We start from the raw sequence: 16235 nt of genomic DNA, 5'->3' as shown, positions 1-16235 counted from the left end.
GTAATTGAAGGACATGATCCATGGAAGGGCGGCCAGGAATGCAGCCGACATGATCAGGACAGGCCAGGGGTGGTCAGGTCACAGGGTGAGGGACAGGACAGCCCCCTTCACTCCTGCTTCTTGTAGCTCTCCAGATGTGACAGGACCCAGCCCGATGGCAGGAGGAAACGCAGGAAGCAGGAGGTGAGCCCAACAGCAACATCCATGGTCCCCAGCTGCTCCCGTGGCGGCTTGGAATGGATCTGGGCACGCTGCACCAGGAGCCGCCGGGTGAAGCCTGTTAGGCCCCTCAGCAGCTGCGGCATCAGCACAGACATGACCGCACAGCCCTCGTTCCTTTTCAAAGCGTTTGCATCAACCTTCATTTCCCCAAATCCACTCAGAGCTCCACTGCTAGCGATGCCCTTGCTTCGCTAACAATTGGAATCGTGACACTAGCCAATGGTTTTTTTGTGCATCGCCAAAAGCCTGGCTCTGCATCAGGTGCTTCACCTTCACCTCATTTAAATGGAGTGGCCAAGCCAAGCCTTGCTGTGGAAGTAGTGCTCAGTCCCTCCTGATGGTGGCTGCTTGAAGGCAGAACGAAGGTCACCCCTCCCTTTTATTGAGGCCCAGAAATTAGCAGCAACAGGTACCATTTGTGTGTGGGGGGGTTATCACAAGTTAGTCACCCTGCCAAGTGCATTACTAAGCTCGAAGAATCCTTCCAGGAGTAGCTGCTACTGTTCCTATTTTACTGATAAAGAAACTGAGCCCTAGAGAAGATACGTAGGTTGCGGCCATGGCTCTTTGGGTTCAGGTGGACCATGATTTACATAATACATATATATTTTTAAAAGATTTTATTTATTCATTAGAGGCAGAGACACAACACAGGCAGGCAGAGGGAGAAGCAGGCTCCATGCAGGGAGCTTGAGGTGGGACTTGATCCCAGGACTCCAGGATCGCGCCCTGGGCCGAAGGCAGGTGCTAAACCGCTGAGCCACCCGGGGATCCTACATAACACATATTTCTAAGGCTAAAGCGTAAATGAAAAATCCTCCCCTCCCCCTGGGAACTGCAAAGGAGCCTCGTTGGGGGAAGGGGCCACCCCTGGGCAGGCAGGCGTTGCTCTGCTCCTGCAGTTCTTCAGGTCGTTCCCCCAGATCTTGGCGCTCCAGAGCGTGGTATTTCCGCAGAGGGGCTCTGGCTCTTCACAGGACAGCTTCACGCGACCATCAGGAAGTTCTGGCCTGAGACTGACCCAAGACGCACCGGCTGACAGCATCAACGCTGGGACTCGAATCCGGTGCTGTGGCCGGGCCGCCGGCTGTGAAGCGAACGGGGACCGTGGCCCGCAGAAGGAAGGGAGGCCCCTGCTCCGCACCTGGGAACCGGGCGACAGGGGCGCTCCCTGCCGAGCCGGGAGCCGGCGCAGGGGCGGCCCGCGGGAGCCGGGAACGCTCCGCTGGGAAGGCGGGGAGGCGGCGGGGCGGCGGGCGGGGAGGCGGGCGGGGTGGGCGGCGGCGACCCGGGCAGGGGCGGGGCTTCGGCAGCCAGAGGCGGGAGTCGGAGAATCGGGGCGGGGCCTGGAGGGTCGCGGGCGACCCGGGCAGTGGGCGGGGCCTGCGAGGCCGAGAGTCGGGTCAGGCCCGGGGGCGGGGCTTCCGGCGGCGGGGCGGGGCTTGGCGGCGCCTTCGGGTCGGTTCGGAAGCAGTGGGAGGGGCGGCGGGCCGCGGGCCGCAGGGGCAGCGGGCGGGGCTCGGGGGCGCCGCGGCTCGGCTTTGAGGGGCTCTGCGAGAATGTCTGAGGAGCTTGGATGCGGCCCCGCAGGGCCAGGCGGGCCGGAGGGCGGAGCTCTGAGAGCGCCCCTCCCGCTTCTGAGGAGCGGCGGGCGTGGCCCGGGGGCGCCCGGAGGCGTGGCCCGGGGGGGTCGACTCGCAGTGGGCGGGGCGTGGGCTCGGCTACCGCCTGCCTCCGCAGCCCACTCGCACCCCCGGCGCGACCACAGGGGGCGCTAAGGAGGGCGGGGCGGGGGGCGAGGGGGAGGCGGGCCTCCCCTCCCGGAAGTGGGCGTGGCGCGCCGCAGCCCGAGGCCCCGGGTTGGGCGCGGCGCGGCGCGGGGGCGGGGCCTACGTGCGGCGGCGGCGGCGGCGGCGGCTGCCCGCGCCCCTCCCCCGCGCGGCGCTCAGTGCCAGGCGGGAGGCGGCAGCGGTTGGAGGCTTCGCCGGGCTGTGCAGCGGGGACTTCGGCGGCGGCGGCGCCTCAGGCACCTCGGCCCTGGTGAGCGGCGCGCGCCTGGCGGGGCCGCTCGGGAGCGAGGCGGCGGGCCGGCTGGTCGTCTCGGCATGTGCCGGCGCCGGTGACAGGAGCCGGCGGGGCGTGGAGCAGGGCCCGGTGCAGGGGAGTGGGCTGCGGCGGCGCGCGGGGCGCGGACCCTGGGCCCCCCCGGCCCCGGCCGAGGTGCAGGGGCCGGAGCCGGAGCTGGTGCCGGAGGCCCGGGGCGGAACCGCTTGGCCTGGGGAGGGTGACCCGCGGTCCCCGTGGGGGGCGGCTGCCCCGGGGGGGCTCCCGGCGGGGTGAGGAGCCGCGGGGCTGCCGAGGAAGGGCTTCGGGGGTCGGGGACCCGCCCGGCGGGGTGGGGTCCGGGGCGGGGCGCCGAGCCGGGGGGCCGGGGGGCGCGGGGCCGGGGGCGGGGCCGGAGCGGCCGCAGGGGGCGAGTGGGTGGGGGGCCGGGCTCACGTGGGGCGAGGGCGCGCTGGGGCTCCGCGTGGGAGGGCGGGGGGCGGCGGGCCGGCCGCAGGGTGGCTGGCTGTGGGTGCGAGGCCAGCCCCGGGCCGGGAAGGGCGGGGCGCGGCCGGAGCCGGAGTAACGTGGGCGGGGGCGCCTTTGGGCGCGGGACGAGCCGGGCGGGGGAAGAACGCAGCCGGGACGCCGCGGGGTCGGGGCCCTGGAGCGCCCGAGTGAGCCGGGAGGAGCGGAGCAGCCGGCGAGGGACGCGGGCAGCGGGAGCGAGGTGCAGGTGGGGCTCGGCGGCGCCCAGATGCCTGGGGATGAGGTCAGATGTGGAGGGTGGAGATGCAGGAACCCAGCTCTCCCGCCCGTGCAGAGGCGCGCACGCACCAGCTCCCCGGCTCCCCGATGCTTTGAGTGTGTCGGGGGAAGTGGCAGGCTGCAAGGGAAAGCCGAGAAGAAAGGGGCTTCCTCTTGGAGGGAGGCGCCGGCCCTGCCGTCCTTTTTTGGGAGTGTTCAAAGGGTTTTGATGGCTGGAAAAGGAAACGTAGGCTTTACTGCATGGTGGTTTAGAATCACATCCTATATTTGGCCTTAATGTAGGCTGCCCTTGTTTTGTGGCGTCTCGAGTGCTTGCTCTCCGTGTCGCAAACGTGGGATTCAGCGTGCGGAGCAAATTGCAAGTTGTTCATCTCCCCCAGGATGGGAAGACAAGATACAAAGGCCTTTCCTTCCTTTAAGACAGTTAAACAGAAAACGAATGTAGTGCGTGTTTTTAAACTGGTACTGGGTGGCGAAGGTCTTTACTTTTGGTAAGAGTTATCACAGAATATTAGGCCCTTTTATTTACTGCAGTCTTCCTGCCTGGGGTTGCATTCTAAAACAGTTCTTGTAGGGCTCTTAGTCACTCTATATAATAATGCATTTCATTGTCCTTACCCGGCAGAACTCTCTCCTGACACCAGGGCCTGGAAGCATAGACAAAAACATGATTAAGTATAAGCAGTTGCTTTGTACCGGCTGTTCATTTGTGAAGGCAAATAGATTATCTGTTTATATAACTTCACTTTCTGGGTTCCCTGTAAATCTGAAGAAATGGGAAAAATCTGTTTTGGACTTGATCCCGTATATTTCAGAGAACTAACTTAAGGAAAGTAATTATTTATTGTTGTTGTTATTATTATTATTATTGTTTTAGAGTGGAGGTACATTTCAGACACAGTGTTTGGATGTGAAGTCTAGTTAGTAACCCTGGGCTCTGAGAGGTTGCGTAAATACTTTGGGGCAGAAGCAAAATAAAACTGGGAATTACATTGTATGTTAGGCCTCCAAGACATGCAGTGTTGTGTGGTAGGTGATAGTCATGGGTACGGAGGACTGAACTAGGATTGGTATAAAGGTCAGGTACACACCGTTTTGACAAAGGCAGAATGTGCCTTGCCCCCATATTCGTTTTTGATTATTGTGAAAGGTACATTGAAGCCTGATGACTTTTAATAGATACATACCAGTGAACTATCACACTGCACACAGTATTGAATTTTTCATGTTTGTTACTTTGCCTGCAGATTGGGCTAATTAGCATTTATGTCTATGACTTTACATAGTTCAGGATTAGATTGTGTTAGTAGGTGACACATAGTACTTTTTAAAACACTGTTGGATTTTTTGATTTTTATTTTATTTTTGATAAAATGTCTAAAATAGGCACCTGTCACTTTTGGGATCCACTTCAGCCATGAGGAGAAGAGTCACTCCAATGTCTGTGAAATGGAATGTTCAAAAGGTTATCAGTTCTTGGTTATGTAACCAGGAATGGCAAATTATTTCTTAATACTTTGATTTGTCGCAAATTGGTGCTTTAGAAACATTATTTGGGCTGTTTCAACTTCAACTGTTTCAGAGGTAGAACAGTAATAAACTTGGGTGCCTTTTTCTTAGAGTACAAATCCATGTTTGTTTTCCATTTGATGACTTCTCTGTGTTATCCTGTTTCTGAGTTATAAAAACTCTTTTTCTGACACTTCTACATCTTTTTCAACTTAAGATGCCTTTTCTGTATTAAAACATGGAAATCCTCATGAATATTTCAGTATGACCTAGTACCTAGAATCTTAAGTAATAGAATCTCTCTGGGTTTTCTTTGCCCTAGTTTGGATCCTTTAAAATAAAATGAGTGAGCACGATTCTCTACTCCTTTTTGAGACCTTATTTGTACTTCAGTAATGCATAATGGAATCCTTTTTGTTTTATAACTGCTTTTTGAGATTTAATTCACATACCATGTAATTCACTACTTAAACGTGTACAACTCAGTAGTTTTTGTTATATTCACAGAGTTGTGCAGTCATCACCATAGTTTTAGAGCATTTCCATCAGTCCAAAAAGAAATCCCATACCTGATAGCTGTCCTTCCACCCCCCTATTCACTGTCCTCAGGCAGCCATTAATGTATTTTCTGTCTCTGTGGATTTGCCTATTTTAGACATTTCATATAAGTGGGATCATTCAGTATGTGGTCATTTGTGTCTGTCTTATTAAGTATAAGGGTTTTCAAGGTTTATGTTGTAGCACGTATCTGTGCTTTATTCTTTTTTTTTTAAATAAGATTTTATTTATTCATGGGAGACGCAGAGAGAGAGGCAGAGACATAGGCAGAGGGAGAAGCAGGCTCCCCCACAGGTAGCCTGATGTGGGACTCCATCCTAGGATGGGATCACACCCTGAGCCAAAGGCAGGCACTCAACCGCTGAGCCACCCAGGCGTCCCTGCTTTATTCTTTTTTTAATGGTCGAATAATATTCCATTGCATGGATATACAGTATTTTGTTTGTCCATTCATCAGTTGATAGACATTTGGGTGTTTCCCCCTTGGCTGCTATGCATAATGCTGCTGTGAACATTCCTGTACAAAGTTTCTGTGTGGACATGTTTTCATTTCTCTTGGGACTTGTTGGGTCATATTGGTTACTCTGTGTTTAACTGTTAGAGGAACTGCCAGACTGTTTTCCAAAGCAGCTGCATCATTTTACAATTCCACCAGCAGTGTATAAAGGTTTCAATTTCTCCATCTCCTTGTCAACACAGTTATTCTCTTACTTTTTGACTAGCCATCCTAGTGGGTGTGAAGCAGTATCTCATTGTGGTTTTTATTTGCATTTCCCTGATGGCTCATGATATCCAGCATCTTCTAAAGTAATTCGCAGACAACTGTATATTTTCTCTGGAGAAATCTCTATTCAGATGTTTTTTAAAATTTTAAATTGTATTATCTTTTTATTGAGTTATGAATTATTTATATATTCTAGATTTACAGTACCTTATCAGATGTGTGATTTGCAAAATTTTCTCTAATTCTGTGAGTTGCCTTTTCACTTTTTTTTTTTTAATATTTTATTTATTCATGAGAGAGAGAGAGAGAGGCAGAGGGAGAAGCAGGCTCCATGCAGGGAGCCCGACATGGGAACCCACTGATCCCAGGTCTCCAGGATCATGCCCTGGGCCGAAGGCAAGCGCCAAACCGCTGAGCCACCCGGGCTTCCCAGCCTTTTCACTTTTTTGATGGCATCCCTTGAAGCACAGAAGTTTTTAATATTGTTGAAATCCAATTTATGCATAATGGAGTCAACTGATAATGGAGTTAGGAGTTACTTGGACCTTAAATCACATCCTCATCAATAATTTGGTTCTATAGATTAGAAACCAAATGTAAAGGGTTAGGGAAAGATTTAAAAGTTCTAGATGATAAAGGGTTCATCAGGAACATATCATTCCACTGTTTAATTCTCTGGCGGCTTCCTGCCTCCTCTCTGGTTAAACTCCAGGCTTCTTCATGTGGTTGTAGATCAAGGTGTCTCTGATTTCAGCAGCCTCCTCTCTCACTACACTCCTTCCTGTTTTTCACTTCCTGAAACTTCCCAGCCTTCAGACCTTCTTATAATGAGCTTACTACTACGAACCTACCCCCTAATCTGCTGAATCCCACTTGTCCTTTGGGATCCTCCATGAAACCTCCTCATCCCTGCAGGCAGACATTGTCCCTGTCATCCTACTGTCTGCTACAGGAACTGGACCTGAACTTGAGCTTAGTGTCAGAAAGGCACCTTCCACAGAAGGCAGAATGAGAGAGAAGTTCACATGGAAGGCAGGCTGAGATTGCCTTGCTCACAGCTTTGTCTCGAGTGCCTGTTGGGTTATTTGCTGAATGAAGGATTATCAAAGTTAATTGGAAAGATTTTGAGTTCAGTGGGTTTCTCTGATTAATTACATCTTTATTGTGTGTGTTGAAGTAACCTGAAGTACTGGGGTGATTCCTCCTCTGCCTTTCTGACACCCAGCTCTTGCCAAAAAATTGCTCAGATGTAAAACTGAGCATGTGAAATATTTTCCTGAGAGCAGAATCTTCTTGTCCAGGTTCTTTCCCCCTAATGAACAGTGATGACTGGTGCACAGCTTCTCAGTAGGACAGATGGGCAGGGTACATTTTTAGGTTTGATATGATTTCGCCACACCAAATGCAGCAGGCCAGCCCTGATGATATGGAGTCAATCGGTACTGGAACCACTCCTGTGTACACCCGATGATGGGTGTAAACTGGGTTTTCAGGGCACACACATTCTTGTCTTTCATTCTTTTGTTCATGCTCTCTTGCTTCTCTCAGAGCATCTGACTCTACCAGTCTACCAGTCTTTATGCTTTGTGCTCCTGTGTTCACTCTTTATAGTTTCATTGAAAATACTCTACTGAAAAAAAAAATACTGTTGGGCAGCCTGGGTGGCTCAGCGGTTTAGCACCTGCCTTCGGCCCAGGGCGTGATCCTGGAGGCCCGGGATCGAGTCCCACATCAGGGTGCCTGCATGGAGCCTGCTTCTCCTTCTGCCTGTGTCTGCCTCTCTCTCTGTGTCTCTCATGAATAAATAAATAAAATCTTAAAGAAAAAGAAAATACTCTTTTTTTTAAGATTTATTTATTTATTTTAGACAGAGGGAGAACAAGTGCCTGGGTGAGGGGGAAGAGGGAGAGAGAACCTCAAGCAGATTCTCTGCTGAGTGAGGATCCTGATGTGGCGTTCAGTCTGAACTGAAATCAAGAATTGGATGCTCAACTGACTGAGCCACTCAGGCTCCCTCACTTAGTATCTTGAGAATTAGAAGAAACCGGTTGGCCATTTAGGGAACATTTCTTTTTTATGTGTGTTCATTGAAGTGGTTGGATTATGGTAAGGTAGTAAAGAAAAAAAAATAATTTCAAATTTGTCTCTTTAGGCTCAGTGAGCCGTCCCTACCTTTGTAGTTTTTTGCTCTAAGAGAGTTTTATATTTAGAGAAACTGAGGCAATGGAAGATGCAGGCCGTTAGAGCTAGACTGAGCTGGGTTTCACTCTTGGCTCCACTTCTTAATTAGCTGTGACTGCCAGTTATCTCACCTCCCTGAGCCTGTTTTCTCTTCTGTAGTATAGGGATGCTAATGATGCCTTGCTGGGCTATCAGGGTAGACTGTGACTAAGTTTGTATTCCCTCTGTCTTCACTCTTAATGAATGGAACTAGGGAGAATCAAACAGACTAAGTTTAATATATTTTATTTCTGAAACTAAGCTATTAACGTATGGATTTCCACTCCTACCTCAACGTTTTAGACTTCGAATCAAAGTTGAATTACCGAAGGGGGAAGAAATGTAGGTTAGGAAGGTAATATTAAAGATGAGGCAGGGTTTTCTGTTTTGTTTTGTTTTGTTTGCCTTCTATCTGAATTGGAAATGTCGGGATCCCTGGGTGGCGCAGCGGTTTGGCGCCTGCCTTTGGCCCAGGGCGCGATCCTGGAGACCCAGGATCGAATCCCACATCAGGCTCCCGGTGCATGGAGCCTGCTTCCCCCTCTGCCTAGGTCTCTGCCTCTCTCTCTCTCTCTCTCTCTCTCTCTCTCTGTGACTATCATAAATAAATAAAAATTAATTTAAAAAAATGAATTGGAAATGTCTATTTAGACAAGCTTTTCTTTTCTTTTTTTTTTTTTAATTTTTATTTATGATAGGCACACAGTGAGAGAGAGAGAGAAAGGCAGAGACATAGGCAGAGGGAGAAGCAGGCTCCATGCACCGGGAGCCTGACGTGGGATTCGATCCCGAGTCTCCAGGATCGCGCCCTGGGCCAAAGGCAGGCGCCAAACCGCTGCGCCACCCAGGGATCCCTAGACAAGCTTTTCTTATTTAGGCCTCCTTTGTATTCAATCTATTTTAAGAAAAAATATTTAGTTCCTGGAGAAAATTGATCTTTTTAGGGTTGGGAAGATTGTGCTACAGTGTCTGAGACCCTCATCGGGGTTACAATGTGAATGGCAGCATTGTGATAAAACGAACATTCTGTGTGGGCAAGAGCCTCAGTAGCTTCATGAGATATTAAATTGGGCCTGTCATTTGGATTTCACATTAATAACAAAAACGGTTCCTCGAACTGTTTTCCACAGTAAAGAGAAATTAAATTAATGCAAAGGTCGGAGTGAGAGAAACTGGAATACAAATGGGTGTAGAGAGGCTTATATTTTGTACCACTGAAGGCAATAATTTCACAATACATATCCTCCCCCTTTGGTTATGAAATTGTCTACATTTATTTTTTTTAAATTATTAAAATGGATCGTACACAGCACCAGTCATCACCTTTTTAAGACTATGTCATTTTAGGGTGTTGGGGGTATTATTTTTCTCAAGTCCAGGGGACCTCATTTTTGACTGCCCAGTGGGGATCAGCTGTAGACCTTTATAAATACAGCTGCCTGGGTTTGTGCTTCCCGGTGACTCTGAATCACAGCCAGAGTGGAAAGTACCTTGTTGGTCTATTCCTCATCTTACGGGTGAGGGGACTATTGTCATAGAAGCATGAGAGACTTGCCCAAGATCAGGAACTTAACTCTTCCATTCCTCCTCCCCCAACTGCTTTCCACCTCCTTCCATGTGTTGTGTGAAATTCATTTTTAGCGTTGGTTGTGTCTTTATAGTGTCTTGTGAAATTTTTTTTTTTTTTTTTTAAACAGTGTGAACCTGATGTGCTTTCTCTTTTTAGTCCTTGACCGAATGCACTAGTTCCCTCTTAACCTTCCAGCACGGTCTTTTGCCAGATCTGCTTACAGAGTTTGCCTCTTCTGTTTATCACCACTATCAGTAGTTTGTACCAATGGTTGTGTGTTTTCTCACATCTTTAGATTGTATGTGTATTTTATACTATGAAGCTTGGTCCAGATTTTCAGGGTTTTTTTCAATGTATTTTTCAGAAACTCAAAAATACTGAACCTCTTGGATAAGCCTTTTATAGATTTGATTTCTTTTTTTTAAGATTTTATTTATTTACTTGACACAGAGAGAGAGTGTGCGCAAACAGGGGAAGTGGCAGAGGGAGAGAAGAAGCAGGCGTCTGCTGAGCAGGGAGCCTGATGGGGGGCACGATTCCAGGACCCTGAGTTCATGACCTGAGCTGAAGGCAGACACTTAACTGGCTGAGCCATCCTGGAGCCCTGATTTCTTAGTTTTAATGTAAAAAAAAAAAAAAAAAAAAAATCCCTTTTTTTATTTCCTCAGTTTTCTAATCTGACCATTAGTAAGCAGTGGTTGTGGGAATTTATCTCGAAAGTTTCAAAGACCAATTAATACTCCAAAGGCCTTCACATTGCATCTTGCCAGAATAATCAGCACCATTATGCCATATGCATATGGAGATGTTAATTTTGACAGGAGCAACACATACCAGGTACTGGAACGACACTGATTGTAACAGGCATAGTGAAAACCCTTTAGGATTAGCAGAGGTTGATCACAGCTTCACAGTGTGTCATTCTGTCTCCACAGAATTAAGACTGGGAATCTGGGCACATGGCAGTTTGGTGCATGAGCCTGTTTTGCCCCATTGTGGAGCCAGATGTGTGTCTCCATATTCTGAGAACTGTTGAGGTCTTCATCCTGAATCAACAGAGTTGTAGTTTTTCAGTTTTTAAAAGGCCATGAACACATGTGGGAAAGGAAGTGTTGGGAGAGTGCAGCCTTTGAGGGGGTATTGTCCACTCTTGATATTGTAGGGGTTCTTGACAGAATTCATAAGCACCCCCTCCTTAGGACAAATGTTTAATCACCATTATTTGCTTACTTCATATGAAAGATACTTAAATTCCTTTTCATAATGGTCAAGCATTCTTTTCTAGTTAAAGATTCTAATTCCTTTCATTCCTAGGAACTTAAAGAATTGAGGCTATTTTACGAATATAAAAACTCAAACGCTATGTGATGGTGACCGAGAAACACGTGTAAACTTGAGCTGTCTTCTCCCTTAAGCAGAAGGATTTATTGGGAGACTCATCACTTTACAAGCTAGGTGGTGAATTAATTTTGTGACTAGTAGTGTATTTAGCTTAACATTGTCATCCTAGTTTTTCTTGGCAAGTAAGAGAGGGGCCTCAGCCAAGGAGTGCTGGCCATAGCTCTTTGGGGTGGTATTTAATAAGATGCATGTTGTCTGTTTTAGAAATAGAGTAATCTTAGGCTTTCTTTCTTATTCGAGCCATTGCTGCTTTGGAGTGCTGTTATAAGAAAAGATAAGTTAGAAGTTTTGTGTGTGTGTGTGTGTGTGTGTGTGTGTGTGTGTGTTTGTTTTTAACACTGAGGCTTTCATTTTGTTCTTGTACAGTATAGAGATAGCTTGCATACACTGGGCTGAATTACATTGTCAAGTGGAACAAAATAATGCATATTACCCATAAAGAATGGTGGTGAACCATGCAATTTTTAAAGACTGAATGGTTGAGAGCCCAGATACAGTTTCCATTTTGTAGGCACTGTGTACATTTAGTCCTCAATCCAGAACTGGGTTGTATTCCAAAGTTGAACTCAGTTATTTGGAATTTAAATGGCATTTGTGGTATAGATTCAGTATTATAAGTGGTGGGTAAGTTCCCAGGCTAGTCTGAAGAAATCTGTTTAATTCGCAGCACAGGTTTTTTGCCTCTTAAATGGTGATAGTGGAGTCCTGTGAAACAGAGGGAAGGTACCACGTTCTACCCCTACCGCCTGTGCTGGCATCTTGTGGCCTCTTGCTCTGGCAGCCCTCCATGTGCTTCATTCTCCTTTCTTAATTTGACACTTCTATTCCCCCTGGTTAAACTGATCTCCTTTAAATAGTAAAATAAATGGTTCAAATTCATTTCTACTAATGTGTTCCTGGATGGCCGTAGTCACTACAGGACTACCACTGTTAATCAGTGCTAGGATGACTATAGGCTTTAATTATGTTATTTTCCTCACATCCCTTTACCCTTTCAGAGGTACAGTATTAATAATATTATTATTGTTTTAGAGAGGGGACAGGAGCGTGGAGGGAGGAGAGGGAGAGAATCTTTTTTTTTTTTTTTTTTTTTAAATTACTTTATTTTTATTTATGATAATCACACAGAGAGAGAGAGAGGGGCAGAGACACAGGCAGAGGGAGAAGCAGGCTCCATGCACCGGGAGCCCGACGTGGGATTCGATCCTGGGTCTCCAGGATCGTGCCCTGGGCCAAAGGCAGGCGCCAAACCGCTGCGCCACCCAGGGATCCCGAGAGGGAGAGAATCTTAAGCAGGCTCCACACTGAGCCCAGAGCTGGACTCTGGGCTTTATCTCATGACCCTGAGATCATGACTTGAGCTGAAATCAAGAGTCAGACACTTAAACAACTGAACCACCCAGGCGCCTCAATATTAATACTTTTTAAAAGGAGATTCCTGTGAATAGAACATCTCTCTGAAATTTTGGCATTCAGTCTGCATAACAAGGTTTCAAGGGGAAAGTTAAATAAGGCATGTGGGATCGGGGGAGCACATACAGAGAGGCTAGTTCTGATACCTGGGAACAGAGAGGCTAGTTCTGATACCTGGGATCGGGAAGAGGCCTTGCCTGCTTTTGAAAGTTTCTTTCTGTTACCTCTGAGATACTTAATTTGCTAAGTTTTCTTTCTTTTCTCCCCTTTCCCCCAACATTCATGATCCCTTTTTTTTTTCTCTTGCCTTTTGGAAACCACTCATGAAAGGGTGTTAGGTTTTAGCCAATGACTTGGTTTCTGTGACCTTTGAGCAGTGGATCAGGGCAGGGTAATGGCTATAAATTGGGTCAGCTTGTACTGGCTAGAGCTAGGCACTGATCTTTCTTTTTCTATTCCCTTATAAACTCTTACCAGAAAGCCCCTTTTTTCTCAAACAATGAGAAATAATTGACCTCTCTCTTTTGTCATTACCTTTTTGAAGGGTTTGGATTGTCTGGTTTCTAAAAACTCATTCAAACATTATTTTTTTAAAGATTTTACTTATTCATGAGTGAACAGAGAGAGAGAGAGAGAGAGAGGCAGAGTCATAGGCAGAGGGAGAAGCAGGCTCTGCGCAGAGAGCCTGACGTGAGACTCGATCCCAGGATTCCAGGATCATGCCCTGGGCCGAAGGCAGACACTCAACTGCTGAGCCACCCAGGCGTCCCATCATTCAAACATTTTTATGTATTAAGTATTTTATTTGCTTTTAAAATGTGTAATAGTTTAAAAAATATGTTATAACCTTCCTCTAGCATATCCCTCCCCCCCTTTTTTAAAGTAATATCTACACCTAATATGGGGCTCGAACTTACAACCTCGAGATCAAGAGTCCTAGCTCTACTGACAGAACCAGCCAGGTGCTCCTCAAGTGTAATTCTTGATACTGAATTCTCTGTGGGGACTGAGCTCCATGGGTGTTGGGAGGATAAGGTGTTGGAGAGTCAGTATCTATGGGCTGAGGCCCTAAGGTGTACAAAATAGCACTTGGCTGATTTGGAATAGGTGTAATAGAAGAGGACGAATGTCAGATGGACATAAGATATGGCCCAGGTTGTGAGAAGTCATGATAACAGAATATACATTCTATGGATATAAAATATAAACATAGCTTAGATAGGAGTTACAAAGGTAGGTGAACATGTAGTTTGTGGGTGTCACTAGTGTTAATGATTTTTCTACTAATATTATATTTTGGGTTAAATGAGTAGAAATTTAAAAGTAAATACCTGTAGGGAATTATTTTTCAGTTTGTGAAAGTAAACACTAATACTGCTATCTTCCATGTTCTCTGAAGGCAGGGAATATCCTACATTTTCTGTGCCTCCATTCCCCAACATGCTGCCTGGCACATAGGTGCTCAGAAAATGTTAGTTAAATAATTGAATTTCAGTTTTACGTGATACACTTGTGATAGAGATGGTCGGTCTTCCCGTTTTATTAGAAGACAAAAGTAGTGAAGGGGACATTTTCTGTGGTGTAGAAGGATTGCTAATTGTAAACATTTGCTTATTAAATAATTTTACAGTAATCTAACCCAATAATTTTCATTATAAATACTGTAAGCAAAGTGTGTGTGTATATGTACACATTTATTTATTGAAACATGCTTTATTTGTAAAGAACATTTTGGAGCTCTGGATTTACTTGACACAGAGAGAGAGAGAGAGAGAGAGAGAGAGAGAGAGGGGCAGAGACACAGGCAGAGGGAGAAGCAGGCTCCATGCACCGGGAGCCCGACGTGGGATTCGATCCTGGGTCTCCAGGATCGTGCCCTGGGCCAAAGGCAGGCGCCAAACCGCTGCGCCACCCAGGGATCCCGAGAGGGAGAGAATCTTTTTTTTTTTTTTTAAATTACTTTATTTTTATTTATGATAATCACACAGAGAGAGAGAGAGAGAGAGAGAGAGAGGGGCAGAGTCATAGGCAGAGGGAGAAGCAGGCTCCATGCACCGGGAGCCCGACGTGGGATTCGATCCTGGGTCTCCAGGATCGTGCCCTGGGCCAAAGGCAGGCGCCAAACCGCTGCGCCACCCAGGGATCCCGAGAGGGAGAGAATCTTAAGCAGGCTCCACACTGAGCCCAGAGCTGGACTCTGGGCTTTATCTCATGACCCTGAGATCATGACTTGAGCTGAAATCAAGAGTCAGACACTTAAACAACTGAACCACCCAGGCGCCTCAATATTAATACTTTTTAAAAGGAGATTCCTGTGAATAGAACATCTCTCTGAAATTTTGGCATTCAGTCTGCATAACAAGGTTTTCAAGGGGAAAGTTAAATAAGGCATGTGGGATCGGGGGAGCACATACAGAGAGGCTAGTTCTGATACCTGGGAACAGAGAGGCTAGTTCTGATACCTGGGATCGGGAAGAGGCCTTGCCTGCTTTTGAAAGTTTCTTTCTGTTACCTCTGAGATACTTAATTTGCTAAGTTTTCTTTCTTTTCTCCCCTTTCCCCCAACATTCATGATCCCTTTTTTTTTCTCTTGCCTTTTGGAAACCACTCATGAAAGGGTGTTAGGTTTTAGCCAATGATCTTGGTTTCTGTGACCTTTGAGCAGTGGATCAGGGCAGGGTAATGGCTATAAATTGGGTCAGCTTGTACTGGCTAGAGCTAGGCACTGATCTTTCTTTTTCTATTCCCTTATAAACTCTTACCAGAAAAGCCCCTTTTTTTCTCAAACAATGAGAAATAATTGACCTCTCTCTTTTGTCATTACCTTTTTGAAGGGTTTGATTGTCTGGTTTCTAAAAACTCATTCAAACATTATTTTTTTAAAGATTTTACTTATTCATGAGTGAACAGAGAGAGAGAGAGAGGGGCAGAGACACAGGCAGAGGGAGAAGCAGGCTCCATGCACCGGGAGCCCGACGTGGGATTCGATCCTGGGTCTCCAGGATCGTGCCCTGGGCCAAAGGCAGGCGCCAAACCGCTGCGCCACCCAGGGATCCCGAGAGGGAGAGAATCTTAAGCAGGCTCCACACTGAGCCCAGAGCTGGACTCTGGGCTTTATCTCATGACCCTGAGATCATGACTTGAGCTGAAATCAAGAGTCAGACACTTAAACAACTGAACCACCCAGGCGCCTCAATATTAATACTTTTTAAAAGGAGATTCCTGTGAATAGAACATCTCTCTGAGGATTCTTTCTACTTTCTTTTGAGGCATATACAATTTCTCTTTTAGTTACTATTATATAGTCCAATTAATTTAACATAAAGAATTGACTACGATTTTCTTTTCAAATTTTCATACAGTTTGGAATGAAAATAGAAATGGGAGGATTGTGTTACAGTTTTGCCAGCTGAGGCTACTAAAAGCTTCTTGTAATGGAATATTCACTCCCAAAATACTTAACCCAACTGTTTCCTCCTCAAAGAGTGCTTTATTTGTTTGTCTCACTTCCCTGGAGGTATTTTCATTTTATTGGTGAGATGGGATGTATGATGTTTTTTCCTCAAGAGTGGAGGTCTTGATCCCCCATGAGTCTAGTTATTAATATGAAAAGGTACAATAAGTAATTTGAATTTTTCCCCTAATTTTTTTTTTTTTTCTTTCAAACACTACTTGCAGAGAGAAGGCTCTTTGGAGCTACTACTAAGAGGTAATTCTTTGCCCTGGTTTTTGACTCCCTCTGGGTGCACTTTCTGTGTCCCAACATTTGTCACAGCAGCACATTAATAGTATTGGGACTATTTGATT

General features: G+C 46.9%; 2 protein-coding genes across 3 annotated transcripts in view; one reads left to right on the top strand and one right to left on the bottom strand.

Annotated features, from left to right (window-relative positions):
• Window positions 1–22: 22 nt before the first annotated feature.
• LOC121475302 (cytochrome c oxidase subunit 8A, mitochondrial-like) lies at window positions 23–317 on the bottom strand. Its single transcript, XM_041728489.1, has one exon. The coding sequence runs from the start codon at window positions 315–317 to the stop codon at window positions 108–110; it is 210 nt and encodes a 69-aa protein (XP_041584423.1). The 3' UTR covers window positions 23–107.
• A 1795-nt stretch (window positions 318–2112) lies between these two features.
• The window catches only part of CORO1C (coronin 1C), a 74291-nt gene continuing 60168 nt past the window's right edge, over window positions 2113–16235 (top strand). Inside the window, exon 1 of one of the 2 annotated variants that reach the window (XM_041728775.1) lies at window positions 2113–2262. The gene's annotated coding sequence lies outside the window, so the exon portion shown is untranslated. Of the gene's footprint in view, window positions 2263–2880; window positions 3002–16235 lie in introns of those variants that run through there. The other variant, XM_041728776.1, reaches the window with a different exon arrangement.

This window comes from Vulpes lagopus, chromosome 14, assembly GCF_018345385.1.
Source record: "Vulpes lagopus strain Blue_001 chromosome 14, ASM1834538v1, whole genome shotgun sequence".
NCBI classification, from domain to species: domain Eukaryota; kingdom Metazoa; phylum Chordata; class Mammalia; order Carnivora; family Canidae; genus Vulpes; species Vulpes lagopus.
Note: the sequence above shows the minus strand (reverse complement) of the source record. Positions and strands in the feature narration are given on the sequence as shown.